The sequence below is a fragment of the Hemiscyllium ocellatum genome, chromosome 8 (assembly GCF_020745735.1).
Source record: "Hemiscyllium ocellatum isolate sHemOce1 chromosome 8, sHemOce1.pat.X.cur, whole genome shotgun sequence".
Taxonomy (NCBI): Eukaryota; Metazoa; Chordata; class Chondrichthyes; order Orectolobiformes; family Hemiscylliidae; genus Hemiscyllium; species Hemiscyllium ocellatum.
Genome location: NC_083408.1, coordinates 49,575,425 through 49,599,425, shown reverse-complemented (window position 1 = coordinate 49,599,425; position 24,001 = coordinate 49,575,425). Strand labels below are relative to the sequence as shown.

General features: G+C 37.8%; 1 protein-coding gene across 2 annotated transcripts in view; it reads right to left on the bottom strand.

The window, feature by feature from the left end:
• The window catches only part of dph6 (diphthamine biosynthesis 6), a 294,336-nt gene that overhangs the window by 60,061 nt on the left and 210,274 nt on the right, over positions 1-24,001 (bottom strand). For both annotated transcript variants that reach the window (XM_060828371.1, XM_060828372.1), the window contains exon 13: positions 14,296-14,541. In XM_060828371.1, coding sequence (XP_060684354.1) covers positions 14,296-14,541 — 246 coding nt within the window. The remainder of the gene's footprint in view (positions 1-14,295; positions 14,542-24,001) is intronic.

The window sequence follows — 24,001 nt, the reverse complement described above, 5'->3', positions numbered from 1 at the left end:
TCAAATACTCGGAGGAATAAATTTTACGTGAAAGGAGTAAAGTTTAAGGGAGATGTGCAAGGTGAGTTTTTTTAATAATTTGAGTTCTTTTGAAGAGTCACTAGACTTGAAACATTAAGTCTGCTTTCTTCCCACAGATGCTGCCAGACCTGCTGAGTTTTTTCAGCCATTTCTGTTTTGGTCATGGACTGAGCTATGATTTGACTTAACTTAGTAGCTGGTGAATACTTTTGGTCGTCAGTCCATGAAAATACTGAAATAATGGAGATGGTACAATGAAGATTTTGAAGGATGACACTAAGAATTACAAGGTCATAATGATCAAAAGTGTTGTTCAATCATTTTTCTTTGCACAGTGAGACAAGGCTGAGGGTAATGAGAGAAAAAAAAGACAAAGATGGAAAGAGAGAGAGAAAAAGACTACTATAGGATTTCAATACAAGATAGTCACCAAGAAATCGAATAGGGATGTCAGGGTAAAAAAAAAACCTTTCCCCAATGACCTGTGAGAATGAGGCACTAACTATCCAAAGGAGCGGTTGAGTCATGGCACAGTATAGTGTTCCCACCCCTGGATTAGAAGACCTGGGTTTAAGTCCAACCTGCTCCAGAGATATGTAAGAATTGTGGATGCTGGAGAAGGACTACAGTACTTGAAATGTTAAATCAGTTTTATCTTCACAGATTCTGCCAGATCTGCTGAGTTTCTCCAGCAATTTTTGTTTTTGTTTGTGTTATTTCTCTGCTTCCCTGCTCATGGGGTCACTGTCAGATTATTCAATCTCCTTTACATGCAGACTCAAGAACATCAGTCTCCACCCTGACCTCTGTAAGCACTCTGATCTTCCAGTACTGCAACCAGTTATTCCCAAGAACTTTCCTATCTCTCTATCATCTCTTCTTTATTGTCTACCTCTGGTCACAGTAATCAAATCTCCAATGCCTCTGGGCTGTCTGCGTAATGCAAAATCTCCCATCAGGCAAAATAAGATCCTAAACAAATGGGACCAGTCAGCAGAATGACAAATAAGAACTGCATTGAGAGTTCTAGACTCTCCTCATAACTGATGATACAGGCAACTTCTTGACAAATCTCTAATGCACCCTCTCCAGTGCAACCACATCCTTCCCATAGTGCAATGTCCAGAATTGGACACAGTACTCCAGCTATGGCCTAACTACCTTCTTGGACAATTCTGACATAATGTCCCTGCATAATGCCTTGATTAATAATGGTAAATATTTCACATGCCTTGTTAACCATTTTATACCTACCTGTTTTGTTGTTTTTAAGGATCTATGAACATACACACCGTGGTCCCTCTGATGCTCTATACTTCCCAGGATCCAACCACTCACCAGAATCCGTTGCCTTGTTAGCCCAACAACTTAGCATTATTAAATTCCATTTGCTACTTCTACTCATCTGACCAGCCCATCCCGTAGGATTTCCTCCTTGCTTTTTACAAAACCAAGTTTTGTATCATCTGCAAGCTTGCTGATCAAACCTCCTAGATTTGTGTGTAAGTCATTAATATAAGACTTTAAGATGTAGAGCCGCATTTGGTCCACTGATAATTCTGAACTCTACTTTGCTGCTTTTTCCCATAACCTTGATTCTCTTAGTGATTAAAAATCGGTCTCTCTCGGCTTTGAATATACCTCGACAGCCCTCTGTCATGACAAATTCCAAAGATTGATTGCCCTCTGAGGAAAGAAACCTCTTCGCATTTCTTTCCTGACTGAGCGACTCTCACTCTGTGATATGCCCTGAGGTCCTAAACTCTGCCACAAGGGTAAATATTTTCAGCAACTATCCTCTCAAGCCCCCTAAGAATCTTGAATGTTTCAATAAGATTGCTGCCAATTCTTTGAAATTCGAATGAGTACAAGCGTAACGTACTCAACCTCTCCATGTAAGAAAATCCCTCCATAACCAGGATCAACCTAGTGAATTCTTCTTTGGATTGTTGCCAATATCAATTTATCTTGCTTGAGATATCAGGACCAAAACAGCTCATAGTAATGCAGGTTTGGTCTAACGAGTGCTTAGACTTCCCTATTGTTATACACCATTCCCTTTGAAATAAAGGCCAACATTCCATTGGTCTTCCTCAGAAACAGGGGAATATGTTACGGGGAACAAAGAAATGGCAGAAGAATTGAATTGGTACTTCAGATTTGTGTTCACTCAGGCAGACACAAGCAATCTCCCTGAGGCAACAGTGGTTGAAGGACCTGAACTTAAGGGAATTTATATTTGCAAGGAATTGGTGTTGGAGAGACTGTTAGGTCTAAAGGTTGATAAGTCCCGGGGCCTGATGGTCTGCATCCCAGGGTACTGAAGGAGGTGGCTCGAGAAATCGTGGATGCGTTGGTGATTATTTTGCAGAGTTCGATAGATTCAGGATCAGTTCCTGCAGATTGGAGGGTGGCTAATGTTGTACCACTTTTTAAGAAAGGTGGGAGAGAGAAAGCAGGAAATTATAGACGAGTTAGTCTGACCTCAGTGGTGGGAAAGATGCTGGAGTCTATTATAAAGGATGAAATTACGACACATCTGGATAGTAGTAACAGGATAGGTCAAAGTCAGCATGGATTTATGAAGGGGAACTCATGCTTGACTAATCTTCTGGAATATTTTGAGGATGTAACTCTGAAGATGGACGAGGGAGATCCAGTAGATGTAGTGTACCTGGACTTTCAGAAAGCTTTTGATAAAGTCCCACATAGGAGATTGTGAGCAAAATTAGGGTGCATGGTATTGGGGGCAAAGTACTAACTTGGAGTGAAAGTTGGTTGGCTGACAGGAAACAAAGGGTAGTGATAAATGGCTCCATTTCGGAATGGCAGGCAGTGACCAGTGGGGTACCGCAGGGATCAGTGCTGGGACTGCAGCTTTTTACAATATATATTCATGATATAGAAGATGGTATTAGTAAGAACATTAGCAAATTTGCTGATGATACTAAGTTGGGTGGCAGGGTGAAATGTGAGGAGGATGTTAGGAGATTACAAGGTGACCTGGACAGGTTAGGTGAGTGGTCAGATGCATGGCAGATGCAGTTTAGTGTGGATAAATGTATGGTTATCCACTTTGGTGGCAAGAACAGGAAGGCAGATTACTACCTAAATGGAATCAATTTAGGTAAAGGGGCAATACAAAGAGATCTGTGTATTCTTGTACACCAGTCAATGAAGGTAAGCATGCAGGTACAGCAGGTAGTGAAGAAGGCTAATAGCATGCTGGTCTTCATAACAAGAGGGATTGAGTATAGAAGCAAAGAGGTTCTTCTGCAGCTGTACAGGGCCCTGGTGAGACCACACCTGGAGTACTGTGTGCAGTTCTGGTCTTCAAATTTGAGGAAAGACATTCTGGCTATTGAGGGAGTGCAGCATAGGTTCACAAGGTCAATTCCTGGAATGGCAGGACTACCTTACGCTGAAAGACTGCAGCGACTGAGCTTGTATACCCTTGAGTTTAGAAGACTGAGAGGGGATCTGATTGAGACAAGATTATTAAAGGACTGGACATTCTGGAGGCAGGAAACATGTTTCTGCTGATGGGTGAGTGCCGAACCAGAGGACACAGCTTAAAAATACAGGGTAGACCATTTAGGACAGAGATGAGGAGAAACGTCTTCACCCAGAGAGTGGTGGCTGTGTAGAATGCTCTGCCACAGAGGGCAGTGGAGGCCCAGTCTCTGGATTCATTTAAGAAAGAGTTAGACAGAGCTCTCAAGGATAGTGGAATCAAGGGTTATGGAGATAAGGCAGAAACAGGATACTGATTAAGGATGATCAGCCATGATCATATTGAATGGTGGTGCAGGCTCGAAGGGCAGAATGGCCTACTCCTGCACCTATTGTCTATTATCTATTGTCTATTACCCACTGAACGTGCAGAGGGCAATCAATATTTGGAATTCTTTACCACAGAGGCTGTAGAGGCAATCTTGTGATTTGTACATGAGGACTTCCAAATCACTCATGCAATTTTTCTCCAGTTAAATAATATTCACCCTTTCTAATTTGTCATACTGCAAAATCTCACATTATATTCCATTTGACAGGTTTTGCAAACTCACTTAACATGCCTATATCACGACGCAGAACTCTTGTGTCATCCTCACTACTTGCCTCCGCACCTACTTTTGTGTCATCCTTAAACTTGGTGATGAAGCACATTCACTTCCCCCATCTAAGTATATACATAAATACATACATTAAGTAACTGTGGACCCAGCACTAATACATGTGGCAATTCACTAGTCACAGTTTGTCATCCTGAAAATACCCTCCTCAACCCAATTCCATCTTCTGTTAGTTAGCCAATCCTCTATCCAAGTTGATATATCATCCATTAAATCCTGGGCTTTTGTCTTGGTAAGTAGCTTAATGCTTGGTACCTTAACAAATGCCAGTTGAAAATCTAAGTACATTACATCCAGTGCTTCCCTTTTATCTGTCGGGCTTGTTATCTCTGCAAGAGATTCTAATAAATTTGACAGATATGGTTTCCCCTTCATAAGGCTACGCTGAGTCTGCTTATGTTAAAACTTCCGAAGTGTTTTCCTATTACATTCTTTATAACAGGCATTTTCACAGTGACAGATGTTAAACTATCTAGTATAAAGTTAACTGTTCTTCTGCCTCCTTCACTTTTCCAGAATCTAAGGATTACTGGAAGATTACTACCAGTGCATCAATTATCTATGCAGTTACTTCCTTTAATGTCCTAGAATAGATCCCATCATGCCCAGTGGACTTACTGGTCTTTACCAACATTAGTTTCCCTTTTCCATTTTCTCTAATGATACTTATTGCGTTTATTTCCTCTATCCTTTTCTTCCCTTGATTAGCTAGTTTTTTTGGAACACTATTAGTATCCTCTACCATAATAACATGCAAAGTATGTTGTCACCTCTTCTGCCATTTCCTAGTTCACCATTATCATTTCTCTAGCCTCATTCTCTAAAGGACCTGTGTTCACATTGGCCTCTCTCTTTTTCCACATATTTAAAGAAGCTCTTGCTGTTCATCTTATACACGACTGACAACAGGGAGGAGTAAGTAATGACAGCAAATGCAGGAGATCAGAGTCGAGAGTGTGGTGATGGAAAAGCATAGCAGGTCAGACAGCTTCCAAGGAGCAGAAGAATCGACTTTTCAGGCATAAGCCCTTCATCAGGAATGACAGCAGGGAACCTGGCACTAAACCCTGTGAATTGTCAGTGCACACAGGATTCCAGTCACAAAAACAACCTTTGACCAGCACCCCTTGCCTCCTACCACTAAGCCAATTTTAGAGCCAATTTGCCACACTGCTTTTGATCCCATGGACTCTTACCTTCTTGACCAGTCTCTAATGCAACACCTTGTCAAAAGCTTACCGAAGTCCATGTAGACTACGTCAACTACATTACCCCCATCTACACACCTGACTGCAAAGTATAATCCAGTTTGTTCGACAGAATTTCCTTGTGACAAACCCATGCTGACTATCCTTGATTAAGGAGGAGAAAGCGAGGACTGCAGATGCTGGAGATCAGAGCTGAAAACGTGTTGCTGGAAAAGAGCAGCAGGTCAGGCAGCATCCAAGGAGCAGGAGAATCGGCATTTCGGGCATAAACCCTTCTTCAGGAAATTCTGAAGAAGGGTTTATGCCCGAAACGTCGATTCTCCTGCTCCTTGGATGCTGCCTATCCTTAATTAATCCTTTTCTCTCCAAGTGGAGATTAATTCTGTTCCTTAGATTTCTTTTCCACAAAGGTTTCCCAACCATTGATGACTCAATAGCTTATAACTTCTCGATTTATCCCTAATGGTAGCAAATTGCTGTCTTCCAGTCCTCTAGCACTTCTCCTGTGGCTATAGAGGATTTGAAAATTAAGGTCAGGACCTCTGCAGTCTCCTCCCTTGGCAGCCTGGGACACATCTCATCAGGGTCTGGTGATTTATCAAATTTTAAGCCCGTAAAAACTATTAGAAATAATGGCACATGACACGATCAGTTAGGCTCAGTTTATTTTATTAGTTCTTTTTTTCTTAAAAAATGAGTACCCATGACTCAAGGAAAAATACTAGATGTGAGAGTGTTGTATTTGACCTCTACTAAATATCTTCATTACAATTGCTTCAAAAGAATACAAAACTTTGGTTTAATCTGGACCCCAGGGAAATCAAATATACTGCACACCAGATAAAAGCCAAGTACTCTTCGTCTTTTGAATTCATTGTCATACTTCACATGGATTATAAAAAGACCTTTAGAAATGACAATGACCAGAGAAGCTGCATCAGTAAGGGCATGAGAGTAAAAAAAAGATATAAACTAAATCAAGCAAATTTCATGCCAGACACCACACATCAGTGGCTAATTGGCAGATTTTAAACATCACATACTGACAAATCTCAAATTGCTGCATTTCCAGCTAAGATTGTTACTGTTTATTAAACCATTTCCCTGTATGCAGTATGGAGTAGTATCCCATTTAATGCTCATTTGGTTCACGCCTAAAGTATATTTCTCTCCACGGTAGTTCTCAGTTGCTGTCACCTTTCTGTAGTGAGACTTCATTAGAATCTTGGGACTGTTTGCAAGTGGAGGAAGGATCAAGTTACTGGAACCCCTCAAGATAATTTACACAACACAAAAAAAATGGACCAGGTGTCCCATGGGAAGTCTGCCAGAGTCTCCAATAGTTAAATTTATAATATCAATAATATGTAGGGGTTCAACTATTTTCCTCTATATATTTGTGACACTTTACTGAAAATAGCAAGATTTGACAAGAATCTTGAAGCAAAAGTGTGAAAGGATCAATGATATGCTATTTCTGATGAATACTGATAAGTGGTAGTGAAATTATATCAGGTCAAAACTGTGAAACTTGGATCATTTGCACATTTAGATATTCCAATCTTTTAATATGATCTTTAAGAGTCAAGAATTCTGAATGTCATAGAGAGTTGAATTATAACAGCAAAAGACAACTACAATCTGAGGACAAAAAGTACCAAGATTCACATTTCAGCCACTGACTTAAGCTTCCTACTACAAGCACATTAATATAAATAACTGATCCTTCTTGATTAATCATAGAAAAGGATACAGAAACATAATTTTTTTTGAAATTATAGGTATATTACTTTGAAGTGAAATATCATTGTGACTGCATTGTTAACCGCATGATGATAAGGTGCTTTGGGTACATCTATGATTCACTGCCAACTTGCTGCCGAGGGAGTTATTCTGCAGTCTAAGCACTGCCTCGTGAAAAGGGAGCAAAAACTGGAGGGCCTGTAACTTTGTGCCACTAGGGGTTGGCTACTCAGAGATCTGCAAGTTTCTGCCTGTGCCCTTTAATCATTTGCCTATTTATTTCTGCAGTGCAACATAACAAAACCTTCTGCAAAGAATATGAATTCAAAAGAATGACTATTGCTTGCTCTTTTCTGCCTAATTACCAGAACAATGCAAACTAATGCTTACCTAAAAAGTTCAACCTTAATTAATTTGAACATGCATATTCCACTGCAAGAGAGGGTATAAACTATCACATAAATCCCAGAACTAAAAAGATACATGTAATAATTTGACAACTTTGCTCCTTAATGTACCAAAAATGTTTTTAAAACTTCTGATTAAGAAGTACGAAGGAAAAAACAGATAATAAATACAGAAAATGTTTAGCTGGTCAAGTAGCATCTGTGTAGTTCACTGCAAACTAAAACAGAAATTGCTGGAAAAACTCAACAGGTCTGGCAGCACCTGTGGGCAGAAAGCAGAGTTATCATTTCGAGTCCAGGGTCCCTTCTTCACAAAGTCTGAAGATGTCAAAACTTTATTGCCTGAGACCCTGGAGGAGATGGTGTGCTATATCAATGGGGCCAGAGGTAAAATGCATTGATGGTACATTTAACAGCAGAGGTTTTCTACTATGAAAGTAAATGGCAGTCATGCCCATTTTCAGTTCCTTCTAGACTCATCTGCAAAGGTAGCATCCGATAGAAAGTGGAGTGATCACAGAACTTCATCTTTTCTCTCCATACCAACTGCTCCCTTGCACCAATCTTTCCTTCTCAGTCCCTGCTTCTAAGCACCTTCTGATTGTTATCATTCCAGCCGCAGCTGCCTCAAGAAAATGAAAGAAAGAAAGCAACAACATAGTCCTAATGAAGGGATGTCAATTAATCTGATATTCACAGCCACAGACTTGAATGCAGACTTAACATGTGCCTCAGAAGCCAGTACAGGGGTATGTGCATCAGATCATGAGTGATCCAGATATTTCCAGCCAGACCAGAGAGAGAATGGATTATTTGTCAGCTCACCAGAGCCTGAGGTCACACATGAGTTATGTTACGTGGGTTTCAAATGGTACCTCAAAGGGTAGCATGTGAAAGGATGTTAAATGGAAATGCACACTGAGAAGTTGGATACCCTGACTGAAAGGCCAGAGAATCTCCTGTCAAGGAGCATGACAAAATTCAGCTCCAATTTAGCGGAGGGCATGGCATGAAATTTGCTTTCTCTGCAGCCTCGGTGGCATTGATACTGCTGCCCTCATGCCTGGTGCAATCTTTGTGTGGACAGGCCGCTGCTCTGCTGCCCTCACTCCCATCCCATTGTAAGGATGCAGCAACGTTCTTTGGTAATTCCAAGAATTCATGTCAAACATCTCTATAACATTCAAGTGTACTTCCAGTAACTTAGGAAAGACGAATTTTCAGAAGATTGCAAAATTCTAAAATAATTCACTAAATAGAAAAGAAACGCATACATTTAATTTTGATTAGTCTGTATTTCTTCCTGGAGTTCAAGGATGATTTGCTTCCACACTGGTCAATAGGTTCTGAAATGCTGCTATGATCTGCAGACTCTGCCATAGGTGAGGTAGGTGTTCTTTGGAGAGCCACTTAAATGAGTTGTACAAGAAATCCTGCACTCTTTCCGTCGGCTTGTCTTCACCTCTGCTCATACTCGCTAAGGTTTCTGTATTTGGTGCCTTTTTGAACAAACCATCTCCTATGCCTGTGTGACAATATCTAACCTCTTCAGAGTGTTTCAGATGAGATGGCTTTAACTGATTTGCACCTTGATGCTCTCCCGCTGGCTTCAAAATGGCCTCTCTGGCTTATGTGCTAATGTGCTGAACACAGTAGACTCCAAAATTAATCACAAAATTGCAGTCAGGCCTTTACACGTTAAAGACTGCACCTGTATTTTCACCCACTGAAGCCCTGAGATATGTAAGCAATTTTATCCACGTACGACACAATAACAAATGTTGTATCTCTCTCTCTCTCTCTCTCTCTCACAAAGACTCTAAAATGACCTCTCTGCCTCAGAGGCAGAGCCTAAAGTTCCACAGCAGGAACAACTGGAACTCCAAAATTAAAACCATCTTCCTAAGTCAAGGAATGGGTCTTTGTTAGATAGAACTGAGCAATCCATACTTCTAATTCTTATTTCAACAAGATATTTGTTTACTCGGATATTTATCTCGGAAAAAATTGCTTCAGAGTTTTAGATCAAAACCTGAGAGTTTTTTTGGTACAATTGAATACCTCTTCTCATACTCAATCATAGTAATGTCAGTCAGTTCACGGGACCCGATGTCAAACCAGTGTGAAATGGTGACATGAAATGATGCAAAATGACATTGCAAAAATAATGACCTGAAATATGCAGAGTATTGACAAATGACAACAACCAAAAACAATGTCAAATCAAAACTGAAGCCATAGCTTTAGACCTCCAGCCATAAAAACCACTCAATGTTAAAAGCAATGATTTAAAGCAGGTCAACTTCAAGCAAGGACTTATTGTAGATCAGGATATTCACACAGGTTTAATATAATAGCTCCAAAATGGCAGGCAGTTAAGAAGCTAGTAAGCCAGCTTCTAGGCTGCTTTCCCAATAGACTGTAAGCAATATGCAATTTGTTAACCTGTCTTAGTAGTCAAGGGAAAAGATTCAAAAGCACTGAATTGCAAAGCTTTTAATCCTTTCCTAGCTGTGAAAAGAAGATGAAATACAGAGGCAGAGACACAAGCAGTAGATCAGGTTTTTGAAACAGTAAAGTGTAAGGCCATCAAGCCCAGAGGAGGGTAAGACTTAGGAGGTTAGAAATGAAATGAGGGCAGTAAGGACAGACTTCCTTTCAGTCAACTGATGTCATGATATAAAAGCATGGAAATAAAGAATAAGCTTTATCTTGTTTAATTATACACTGACAAATTGCACTCATAATACTAAGTCAGACCACCTTGATTAGAACTACTATTTGAAGTTCATTAAAAATGTACAATGAGCGGGTTTATCAAATAATATCAGCTTTGGTCTGATTGACTACCTGTTCGGTCTGTCCATAGAAATTGAAATGTATGTGTGCAAAACATATAAATATCTAGTTCAGGTTACAAGATAGTAAATTGCAAATAATTTAGCCATAATCTAAAAAAGGAGCACTGGCATCCCTCTTCATTCATGAGAGAGAGGGAAAATGAGAGAAAAAGAAAATGAGAAAACTGAATTTGTAAATTGATTAAACCACTCTGCAGTCATTGTAAAGTGAGGAGCCAGGCTTCCATAAGCTCTGATAACCAGAACCTGGACTGAACCTGCGCCATTTGTGTCATACTGCATCACAACCTAGTTATCTAGCCAACGGAGTTGTCTGACCAGGTTTCCTGTCACTATCATACAAGTACATAGAAGGCAATCTGGGTCACGCATACATCTCAGATTTTCATGCAGAATCTTGTGGCATTTTGTCTGGGCCAGACTGGGAGCAAAGATGACTTTCTGCCCTACTGTCTTCACAGTGTCAGTCTGGAGAGCCTTTCATCCTCTCTACAGGACCAGTCTCTCTCCACGGCCATCTTGCACACCAGTGTGTTAGTATTTCATTGGAAAGCCTTGTCACCCACATAATCACCTAGCCATTTTGCATGGAGGCGAGGCTCCTTCTAGCCATTTCTAACATCCACTGCAGCTAATTACATTTTTCCTTTCAGACGTCCAAACTAGCTTTAAGTGTCACAGAAGAGTTTGAATTCACGTTCACCTCTCAACATGTTGAGTTCCCTGGTTAAGCAACCAGCCACTCAACAGCCTATGTAAAGCTGGCTATATGCTGTAACCATGTAATTGAGGAAACAGCACTTTTGTTTGCTTTTTGTATCGGAGGCAACAGGCACAAGTAAATAATGCATGTTTAATTTTTGAAAAGTAATTGCTTTCTCTGCATAATTTTAATGATGTCTCCAATGCTGTTTAAAATAGCATGACTGAAGTTTTGCCTGGAAAACCTCAATCATGGTGGCATATTGGTCATAATTTACGTCGTCTGTTTCATCATGTTCTGACATGATCATATATGGATCTTGTTGCCTGGGTGTAGTACTGGGACCTGGACTTTGGAACAGAGATCAGTCTTCAGCCTCAACATGCTGTCATGATCAATAACTTCTTAAAAGGGTGAATCATTATCAAATAATTTAAACATTTTTTGCAGATAATGATTCACCCTTTTAAGAAGCTATTGAAGTTATGTGCAAAAAATGTTTAAATTATTTGATAATGATTCACCCTTTTAAGAAGTTATTAAATAATTTAAACATTGTTTTGCAGATCCAAACAGCCTCAAAGGTGACTTAAGTTTTGCATCAACACGCAGCCATTTCTTATCAGAGGTTTTTTTGTTTTGTTTAACCAAATGATCAAAAGCTAACAAGCTAAATTACAAAATAGAATAGATGCTTTTAAGCAACACAAGAGGGCTGCACTGTATCAGAAATAGGCACAGTTCACAGCAAGTTTTACTTTGTAGAAGAATTGTCCGTCCAAAGAAACTCAAGGTCTGTGAAATGCTACAATAATATAGGTGAATAAACTATTAATTTTAGATTCTAACAAGAATAAGGCATTTCACTTAAAATTTTGAGAGTTTTGATAGGGCAAGTTATTTTCATAATTGCAAAACAAAATGCATTTTATTCTTGGAATATATACGAGACTATGAAAAGAGATTCCATTGCACGCATGCTGCTTTGCCAGCATATTTCATCCCCCATTTTAGTTTCCAGGCAAGTTTCAGTGAGTGATGATGGTAGGCTCAGTCACTGAGCTGTGTATTTCACAAGGATTAGGATTGATTACTTTTGTTTGAGATTCATTGATTTTGAAAAGTATTGTTAATTGGGAAATAATGATTGAGTCTTTAAAGTGCAAGTCCATCCTAATTAGCTGAAAGGTCAATTATCACTCGATTGACTTTATGCTTTTGTGCTCATTTCAACTTCAGAAGGAAAGTTCCTGATTTGGAACATATATCAATTGACTCCTCAAACTGCAGCAAGGTAGGGTTCAATTCTCTCTCAGCTTGCCTGTGTGGTATAAAGCGCACATGTAAAATTTTACCTAGAATACTGCTCCACATACCGTCTTGAATTTTTGGGTTACGAAACTGTTATAGTCTTTTTCATATGATCGTGGAACCATCAGCAATACAAGTAGGGTCCTCCCTTTCAAACTAGACCAGCCTGTTCAACTGCTAACAAAATTTGAAGTTAAAATGGGCTGACGAATTTTCTCCTTGAACAGGTTCGCAAAAATCAAGGGACCAAGGTGTCTTTGTTGATAAGTCACTAAGGGTTAATTTGCAGGCATCACAAGCTATTAGGAAGGTTAATGGAATATTAGTCATTATTGCAAGAAGATTTGAGGACAGGCGTAGAAGTCTTGCTTTAATTGTATAGAAGCTTGATTCAACCATATCTGGAGTATTGTATATAGTCTTGATCTCTTTATCTCAGGAAAGATATAATTTCAATAAAAAGGGTACAATGAAGGTTCACTAGACTGGTTCCTGGAATGGCAGGAGTGTCCTGTGGGATAGACTGGATACACCAGGCCTGTATTCTCTAGAATTTTGAAGAATGACAGGTGACCTCACTGAAATTCACAAAATACTTAAACAAGTAGACGAGGAAGATGCAGATAAGATGTTTCTCCTGCTTGGGAGCCGAGAATCAAGGGCCACCATTTAAAAATAAACAGCACACCACTTAGGTCTGAGATGAAGGGAAATTAATTCCACAGAAACTCATGAACCTTTGGAATTCTTTACCTCAAAGGGCTGTATAAGTTCAGTCTTTGAATATGATTAAAGTAGAGACTGACTGATTTTTCATTAGGTGAGATAGGAAAAAGGCATTGCAGTATTCAATCAGCTATGATCATACTGAATGGCGAGGCAGACTCAGTGCATGGTGGTACTGATTATTTTCAGTGATCTGTTAGCATAGATCAATCTTAAAGTTAGCTTCCAAATTAGCAGATGAGCAGTGATTTAGATTTGTAGCCTACATGTTGAATGCCTTTAAAAATTACCCTGAGGCAACCCATTTATTGTAGAATATTAGACTTTAGTGCTCAAGATTTAAACTAGCTTCCTAGCCTTGAATGTTCTTTTAAAACCCAGTTAACACGAGAGAGGAAAAAAAATCATACATCCTGGGTGGTTATATGCCAACATTGTGAGATGCACTGTGTTAATATTGGGGAAAGGAAAGAAATCAAACCGGTTAGTTGGAACCAACATCTATGCTAACCATGAAATACCTTTGGTTGATGAAGGGTAAAGTAAGACGAGGAAAGTCACAGGAAAAAGATTATGAAGACCAGGAAAGGTGAGCACTTAAGAAACTAGCTGTGACCAATATTTCATGCTTTCCAATATGACTACAACAATACCAAATTTTTTTTCAACAATCAAAAGTATTAAAACACACTTATCATGCTCCCCTTTGGCAACTGCTGCTTTATGAGGCAAATCTGGATCAAAATTCTCAAATTGCAACACATACCACATTTTTAGGACATAAAAATCTTCATTGTCTAAAGCATTGTAACCATTTGTCAAGTCTCTGGCTCATCTCTCGCTGAAGTATTTTTCTTAAAGGACAATCATCGTGTGTTACATGCAAATATATGCTACATTTGAACATTTACAGCGAAGTAGCTCAATCTTTGAGATACAGGCCTGAGTTCATGTTGGGTACATCTTGACAAACATGGTACAACTAAGTTATATTTAGCAAAAACAATTGAGGCACTATAAATGGATACATCATTAATAATATAGTTAAATAGGTAAATGTGTTTTTCTAACTTAAGTTAGACTTGGCTTAATTATTACGAAATGTAATTCATTTTAAGCATTTTCAAAATCATAAATGAACGATGAAGCAAATGCAATAACTCACTGGATACTGTTGCTTACCTCTTGTGTGTGTTCCTTTATGTTTTTTAGCCAGATCTTTTCAATAATGGAGATGTATTTCTTGTCTGAGACATAACAGTTTGCCAGCAAGACATGATTTAGATGTGTTCCGCTTTGCATAGCTGCTAGAACCTTTTGGACATGGCTCAGTGAAAGTACAGCCTCGGATTTGACACCTCCTTTGCTAAGCTGCATGGTGCATGGAATCAATCCAATCTGACCAGCACAAAATATCTCATTTCCAACCTAAGAGGATAAGTAAAAGCCATTAACAATGTGTTGATCTCTATAAGGAAAGAGCTATTTCAAAATCCTAAATAGAGTCAACAAATTATATTAAAGCTATGTGCATATTAACTATACTGCAGATCCTAAAGGATTAGATAATGTATGCTTTTTAGATCTATGTTCAATAGTCCAGATGACAACTGCTAAAAAAAACACAATCACTTAAGCAATGGTACTGTATATCAACATGTAGCTTTATTAATTAAACTCCAATCAAATTTTCTATTGAACAATACATGGTGGGGGGGGGGGGCGGGGGGGGGGGGGGGGGGGGGGGGGGGGGGGGGATTACTTCAAATTAAGTGAGTAAGGAAAACTTTCCCAGATACTTTGGGATATAAGTGCTTTGCATCCTTGTACTCAAATACAAATCCAATTAAGCGAGACATGTATCTTATATCTAAACATTAGCAATTTTCTTTTAACAGCTTGGCTTAACTATATTGACTAGTTTGTGCGAAGTTGCTTACTTTTTATTTTAAAAACAAATTTTGTTTATGACAATGAAATATGAGTGAATTTGAAAGAAGAAATTTAAAATGCTAATTAGCATCAAGAACAAGGTATGAGATATAGCATGACTGGCTGCAAACTAAACTGTCTGTTCCTCTTGCCCAATGAATAAGCCTAAATCTCAAAGAGCATCTACCAGCCTTATGGACTTTAAGCAAGTATCAAAATTGAGGGCTATGTTATGTTGGCTTTTGTGGTCAGTCATAAAGTGACGACACTTGTTGCTGATTGTGAACAAAGCTGACCTAAGTTCTAACAAGGTCCGCAGCATGTATTTGACATCTCTTGAAATTAATTTCACATTGTCAGGTTTAAAATATTTCTGCTATCCGGAAACAGTGTCACCATCAAACACCGTCAAGCAGCTTTGATCACTTACTTTAAATAATTTTACAAGAGGTAGCATAACAGTGGGATGTATATAAGGGATGATGGTAGAAGGGGAAATACTAAACATTTTTGACAAAAAATAATGATTGCTTTAAAAGTTATAGAATTCTCTTTCATCATGAAATAGAGACACTTCAAGTTCAATATTTGAAAATTACACTTTCAGGGCCACAGAAGTTATTCAGCAGAAAATGGAACTCTGTACACCACTAAAAATCCATAAGAATGTATTCAATATGGTGAAACCTTTTCAAGGATTTTTACAGTGAGAATAGTAACAGATTCTAATCAACTCAACAATTGTGAGATGATTTCCAACTGTGAGGACATTAAGTGAAGAAAAACAGGAATCACAAACTACAATTTCTGGATTTTCACATTTAACTAGTATGGATGCCAGACGTCGGTGTCATTTTTGAACTATAACTTTGGCATTTTCACTGTTGTTATAATGTAAAAACTCAGGCTGTTATGCTTCCACATTCTCTTTGGGAGTCAGATAAATTTGCACAATTTTCAAAGAAGATCGTTAAAGAATTACACAGAACTAAGAATTTTACCCTATCAAGCTGGGAGAAGGGATAGTTCAAATGCAAGTGCCCATATATTTAAAAAATGATATATAACTGCATTAAACAGATAATACAAGATGCAAGGTTGAAATGCTTTCATTGAAAAAACACAAAAATTGTTTAAAATGGTACTGCTTATTTCAACCTATTATGATGTAACATGTATGTACTGAATCAGAAGCTAAGTCACACAAATGTGATGTAGTACATTTGTTTTACAAACACAACTTTATTTTTCTCTGTTCCAGCTCACGTTTTTTTTAGGACAAGTGCTCATTCAGAAATATCAACTACATTTTTTTGTGTCTGGAGAGTATTTAACAAGAAATTATTATTTTTACCTTAATTCATATTTACATATGGTGTAGTCTTGTCTTTATCACAATGCATAAATATACTTAAGGATGCTGCGTAACAACATGTAAATAGGAGCATAAGTAGGTTATTATAATATGATAGAATTTTTTATCAAGATTGAAACTGATGTTATTGATTCTGAGACTAGGGTATTTAAATAGAGGAAAATGCAATGCTATGAGGTGCAAGTTGGCTATGATAGATTGGGAAATGCTACTTAAAAGGAAGATGGTGGAAAGTTAATGGTAAACATTCAATTGTTCACTCCATCTGGCACAGAAGTAAAATAGGAAATATGGCTAAGCCATGGCGTACAAGGGAAGTCAGGCATGGTATTAGATCCAAGGAACAGACATACAAATTGGCCAGAAAGAACAACAGATCTGAGGAGTGGAACAGTTCAGAATTCAACAAAGAAGACATAGGGATTACTAAGAAAGGGAAACTAAAGTATAAGAGTAAGTTTGCAGAGAACTTAAAATCTGACAGTAAAGGTTTCAATAGGTATAGAAAGAGAAAAAGATTAGTGAAGACAAATCTCAGTCCCTTGCTGAAACAGGGGAATTTGTAGTGGGGAACAAAGAAATGGCTGATGAACTAACTATATACTTTGGTTCCATATTCACAAATAGCAGACCAAAGATGTTGGGGAGCAGAGAGTTTAATAAGAGGGAGGAATTGAAGGAAATCCATTTTAATTGAGAAATGGAGTTGGGGAAATTATGGGATCAAGAGCCAATAAATACCCAGGACCTGATAACCTATATCCCAGAGCGTTTAATGAAACAGTCCTAGAATCAGTGGATTCATTCAATAGTCATCTTAAGGTTCTCTAGATTCTGAAACAGTTCTTAGAGATTGAAAGGTAGCTAATGTAATCCCTTGATTTGAAAAGGGAGGTCAAGAAAAAAAAGGGAAGTATAGACCAGTCAGCCTAACGACGGTGATGGATAAACCACTAGAGTTCATTATAAAAGATTGAATAGCAGAGCACTTGGAAACAGCGACAGGATCAGACAGAGTCAGCATGGACTTATGAAAGGGAAATCATACTTGACAAATCTACTAGAATTCTTTGAGGATGTAACCAGTGAATTGATGAAGGGGAAACAGTGGGAGTGGTTTATTTGGACTTTCAGAAGGCTTTCGACAAAGTCCCATATAGGGGATTAACATATAAAATTAAATCACATGGAATTGATGTACTGTAATGAGATGGATCAAAAACTGGTTGGCAAAGAGTAGGAATAAATAGATCCTTTTCCAAATGGCAGGCAGTGACAAATAAAGTAACACAGGAATCAGAGGTAGGACTCCAGCTATTCACAAAATATATTCATGATTTAGATGAGAGAACAAAATATAATATCTCCAAGTTTGCAGATGATACAAAACTGGGTGGGAAGGTGAGCTGTGACAAGAATGTAGAGATGCTTCAAAGTAATGGGGACACGCTCACTGAATAGCCAAATACAAAGCAGATGCAGTAATAGATAGATAAACGTGATCCACTTTGGTAGGCAGATCCGGAAGGCAGATTATTATGTGAATAGATACAAGCTGAGAGAGGGGTATGTAAAAGAACTGGTGTTCTTGTACTATAGTCACTGAAGATAGGCATGCAGGTGCAGCAAGCAGTAAAGAAGATAAATGGTATTTTGGCTTTCGTAGTGAGAAAATTTAAGTACAGGAGTAGGGATGTCTTGCTGCAATTGTATTGAGTCTTGGTGGGATGCACCTGGAGTATGGTACACAGATTTGACCTCCTTATCTGGGAAACAATGTTCTTGCTATAGAGGGAATGTAACGAAGGTTTATCAGACTGATTCCTGGGACTGGCAGAAAAGGTTGAATGTGTTAAGATTATATTCATTGAAGTTCAGAAGACCGTGGGGTATCTTTCAGGAACTTCTAAAATTCAACTGGCCGAGACAGGACAGATATTGGAAATATGTTTTCAACAGCAGGGTCCCCAGGATATGGGGATTTAAGGCTGAGATGAGGAGAAATTTCTTCACCCAGAGAGTAGTGAATCAGGACTGAAGCACAAGAAATCCAACTTAGAAAGAAAACAATAAATTACACAGCATGAGAAAAGGGTACTGATCAGTTGGACTGTGGTTGGTATGGAGATGCTGTACAGACTGTTAATTGCTTTAGTTAGCTAATTAAGTCCGAACCAGCCAAGCTGACACTGCTTGGTTATGGCATTGCCATAGTGAAGCAGTATCCACAGTACTTTCTTCAGTGTAAAAAGTGCAATGTTTGAACATATTTAGTCTACAAAGAACAGGATGCTGAGTGTGAATAAATGTAGCTTCAGAAAGGTGCAAATGAATCACACCATAAGCCTGGCTGAAAAGTTAAATTGATTTCCACAGTAATTCTTAGCAAAGTCAGGATTATTTAGTTGTCCAAAGAAGAATTACATACAATGGTGGGCACCACGTTCTGAGTTTTGCAGCCTGTTGCAGACAGTCAAAGGAACAGTTGTTTGATATGGTGTACCAGCCATTGGAACATACAGCCTGTAATCGTGGCATTACATTAATATTAAAACCCATAAACAACATTAATCATCTGTGTGGTGAACAGATGACCTTTTGGCTTGATGGAAGCATCTTGTTCGTAGAGGTTTATACCTAGAACATTGTTTACATTATTTTTTTGAGATTTTCATGATCTGTAGTACTTAGATTTTTGTTATGCAGAAATAGTTTTCAATAAAATAATTTGCTGTTAAATTCTTGTTCTTCCTTACTATGTATCATTAAGTCCTCCTCAAACTTTATTTTTTGCCTTCTATCACGCACAATAATCTTTTGCTACATCTAATTTAAGACCCAGAAGTGTGTTTGTATCATGGAATATTTTCAGAAATAGGGCTGAAAATCTTAATCGGCTGCAATTAAATACATATTGCTTCTGCCAATCAGCTCTAGCTGTTAGCTGTTTTAGTAACATAAACCTCTCTAAATAGTCTCCTTGTCTTCTGATGTGAACCACTGTTCTTTTTTAAAACTGAAATGAGCTTTGAGAAGCGTTAAGTAGAGGTTTGCGCTACTAAAGATGCTAAGAAGGATAACATGTCGTGGGCAGTGATTGTATATTTACTGACTGCAAATTCTGTCATGGAAGCTACCATTGATAGTATAAATACATGATTTACCTTTGATTTTGAAAGAAATGACATAGGGCATGAAAGTAAGTTCTGTCTACAGTGAAATAATTAAATGCTCAATGTGTTATCCACATTTTTAGCTTCTCTGTGGAAACATCTAATATGCACATCATAGTTTTCCCTTCTGACATCCTCCTGTTCCCTTCTTCCATCACATGACGTCTTGGCCCTCTCTCCATCCTAGTTCTCCTTGCATCTTTATTTCCTCAACATTCATACTGCAAGTAACCTCCATGAAAAATTTCAAAACTAAACCCCAGATTTCAGTAACTTAGCTTGAGCATGGAAAGAGATCCCCTATGACTTTCTGTAATTCTGAAACTTGATGCTATTTCCAAAACAAAATTCTGCATAGGGACAGCATAATGATACAAATCACATCCAAACGACACACTATCTTGTGGCAGTGGCTATTCTAGACATTGTTAACACAAGTTTATTGGCTGACATTTCAGAAAAAGTGATCTCTTCCAGGATGACATGTTAAATACTTGCTGTTTTGAAGGGTATGTTTAATCTGTAATGTATCAAAACTTATCTTATTAATGCTGCAAGCTGTTCCAGTTATCCCTGCTATCCCAATAGGTCACAGGTTCAGATAAGACCCATTGACCTGCTGACTTGCCAGTCAAATACTTGCTTACAAGATGCTGCCAATGTAAATAACCACAAGTGACAATGTGCTAATTGCTGGCTTTTGGAAAGCCATGTGACCTTATGACCTTAGGGTAGACCTCAATGGCTGGATCAATTAGAACCTCAGGCTAAGAACCCATACTGACACACACAGACAGAAAATCTTTTCATAACAAGATTAGGGATGTTAAATTTGTAGCCTCACTGGTAAATAATCTCAGCTCTTCAGGTTCAATTAGTGTCTTAATTGTTGCAAATATGACCATTTATTTTAATTTTTCCTATGCCATAAATGCAATCAGAAAAGAATAAACAGTGATCAGAATTACAATTTACAAGATGTGAATAAGGGAACACTGTCTGTCCCACATAAAGCCTGAGAGCCACACATTGAATATATCCCGAATGTCAGTGTTTCACGCACAAGACTAATTTTAGTAAATGAAATGCAAACTAAAATTATCTTCATTCAACGGCTTCAATTTCAGAAATTAATAATTAGTATAATCAAGCAACTAGTTTCTGCAGCTCTTGGGTAATATGGTTTTAATTAGGCTGTTTCAGTTGAAGCTTGTGAAAATCAGATCATGTTTTTCATTAAAAAGTCTCAATTTGCAAAAGCCTTCACCCACTCAGCATTCAGAAAATTATTTGATTAAGCTAAGCATTTTGCTTTCAATGTTGAAATGTTTGTTATTTATACAAATCAATCAGGGTGTCTCTTTATCCATTTTAACCAATTACATTATAAAAAATGAATAATCAGGGATTCATAATTGGCATTAAGTCTATGTCCCATTTTGTATTGTGTACCTATTTGCATGAAGAGCTGAGTAGCTATAGCTGTACAGACACTGGATCATAAAACTGAAAACCTGAATTCAAATCCTGGTTTTTACTGACAATAGGGTTTCTTATTGCTGGAAGTGAGAGCTGATAACAGCACAGCGAGGTCAATGGGCCATCTGGGACCTTGATGAATGACAGGACCAACAGTCTATCTCCTTAATCAATGAGACTTAAGGATGGAGAAGGAAACAGAAAAGCAATGGAGATGGAAATAGGGCGAAATAGAGTCAAATTAAGTTCAGAGAAGGAAATAAAAGGAGGAAAGATTGGATCAAGAGGGAGGAAAAGTTCAGAAAGAAAAATTGAAAGACTTAAAAATTTGAAAAGCAATTTGCTGTTTTCAGGGATGATACTTACTTTACACACAAACCAATGAAGTTATTTGAATATTTTAGAGAAGATAGAAATGCAAGAATACAATGTTTCAAATGAGCATAATAATTTGGCATTCTTGTACTGATCCTGAGGAGTGCAAGATAAAAAGAAAAACCTCGTTTCAGAAATATTCAAGTTCCACAAGTAATTTGGGTAAAGAAAGGTACACTAATGGAGAATGGGAAAGTCAGAGGTGGTGGCGGTGGGGGGGAATTGTGGACAGTGTAGGTGGGATGAGGAGGTGAGTAATCTCATTAGTCAATCTATTAGTAAATCAGTAAATAGCTGTGGTTGATGTGGTAAAGATAGCAATGAGGGAAACCATCTTAAAGTTTCAAAGAATGACAATCAAAGAATTGATATGGTGCAGGAGGAAGCCATTTGGCCCATCATGTCTGTACCAGTTCTATTGCCAATCACCTGTCAATTCCCCATAACCCTGCACATAATTTCTACCATGAAGGAAAGCTGACAGTACAGATATGCATAGTTAATCGTAGAAATTTAAAAAATTTTTCAGAGATACTACTGTCCTCTGCAGAGTGCTGTACCAGTCCTTATTGATGGATACAAACCACTACGACAGTAGCATCACTTGCCACATTAAACATTTGAAAATAGACATTACGATTTTCTGTAACTGCCAGGCCAAAAACATGAGCTTGGTGTAGCCTGGTAAAGCAGAAATAAAGAAGGTAGAAAGACTGGCTAAATGCCACACCAGATGGAAGAACAAAATTTGGATGTGAAAATGTTGAGAAGAAAAACTAACACACAATTCATTCAAAGAACCATAACAAGTGAAAAGCAGTATTGGACACAGTGATAATAAAACATTTTTAAAAATTTACTGAGTGGTCCAAATGCACTTAATGTAAATTATTACACAATAATATCAATGTTACACATAGATAAAAAAAACTCTGTAAATTAGTGTTTAAATATGTAACTGTTGGCAGAAATATCCAAATTATGATTGAATGTCTTGTTTTCAAAACATTTGAGAAATTATTGCATATTGTTTTCTCTTCCATATTTGGCCAACACCATATTAATTTGCCACAAATGACCAAATGAAATGTTAATGAGAAATTTCTGCCTCATAATTTCTGGCAAATAGAAGATAAGGGAAAATTAAACATAAGTGCACTGTAAACATCATGTAATACATAATCTGAGAAATACAGTTTGACAAATCAGAGGTTTACAATGAAAGAATATTTGCAAATTAAGTTGATTTGTTACCTTCTTTAATAGAAAAATTGTTTGGGACGTCATTAAACAGGACTTCTTCTAAGTGCAATTAACAGTTTTGAACAGCAAATAACTATTTGGGGAACAAATCTAACTGCACAAGTCAATGGTTTATAATTTCATGTTAGTAAAAGCTTTCAAAATAAATGCCACTACCCTCTAAAAATTATTTTCCCTCAATAATTATGTATTCATTCTTGTTAATTCACATGAAAGCAATTTATTTTCCTTTGACTTTTTTCTTATTCATTCACGGGATGAGGGCATTACTGGCTAGGCCACCTTTTATTGCCTGTCTCTAATTGCCCAGAGGGCAGTTAAGATTCAACCACATTGCTGTGGGTCTGGAGTCACATGTAGGCTAGATCAGGTAAGGATAGCAGTTTCCTTCCCTCAATGACATTAGTGAACTAGATGGGATTTCTCCAACAATTAACAATAGATTCATGGGCATCATTAAATTCTTAATTCCAGATGTTTATTGAATTCAAATTCTACCATCTGCCATGGTAGGATTCAAACCTGGGTTTCCACAACATTACCTGGGTTTCTGGATTAACAGTCCAACGATAATACCACTTGGACACTGCCTCCCTTGGTTACCTTATAATCGCAGAATGCATTAAGAAAACTACAAGAAGGTCAATACATGTTTAAAAAAAACCCACCACATATTTCTGGTCTCCTGACCAACACCTCTGCGAAAATCACAACTCTTCAATGCTTTCAAGTTTTACCTTTTCAAACACTGTCACCACCAGATTCTCAAATGCCATGTGATATACACTAATTCATCTTATCATACAAAGTCATACTAGCATGTGTGTAAATCCTTCTCACCTATGTCCTATACCCTTTCTTCAAGTTCCGACTTTAACAATTGCATCCATGTATAAATTCCATCAGAGATCTTCACAATGATTCAGACCTCTGGAATTTTCATCAAACATTTTTGAACTTATTATTTATTTTACAACTTATAAAAGCCTTCTTAAAGCCAACTCTCAACTTGACTTTTGCTCACTGCAATTCAAATGCCTCTTTCTTCCGACTTGGTAATTGAATTCCTGTTCTTCTCTGTGGCCCTCCAAAACTGTGAAGGAGTTGCAACATTTTGCTTTGTGTGTCATGTGCTCATTGTTCTTTTCATTATTTTCATCAAAAGTAATCTTAACTTGAATTTGGACTTATTTCCATTATCGATATCTTTACAATTATCCTCCTGCTTTGTTGAAGTTGTTACTTTCTATCATCAGTCTGGTTCCAGAAGAGCTCAAATAGAATCTTGTTG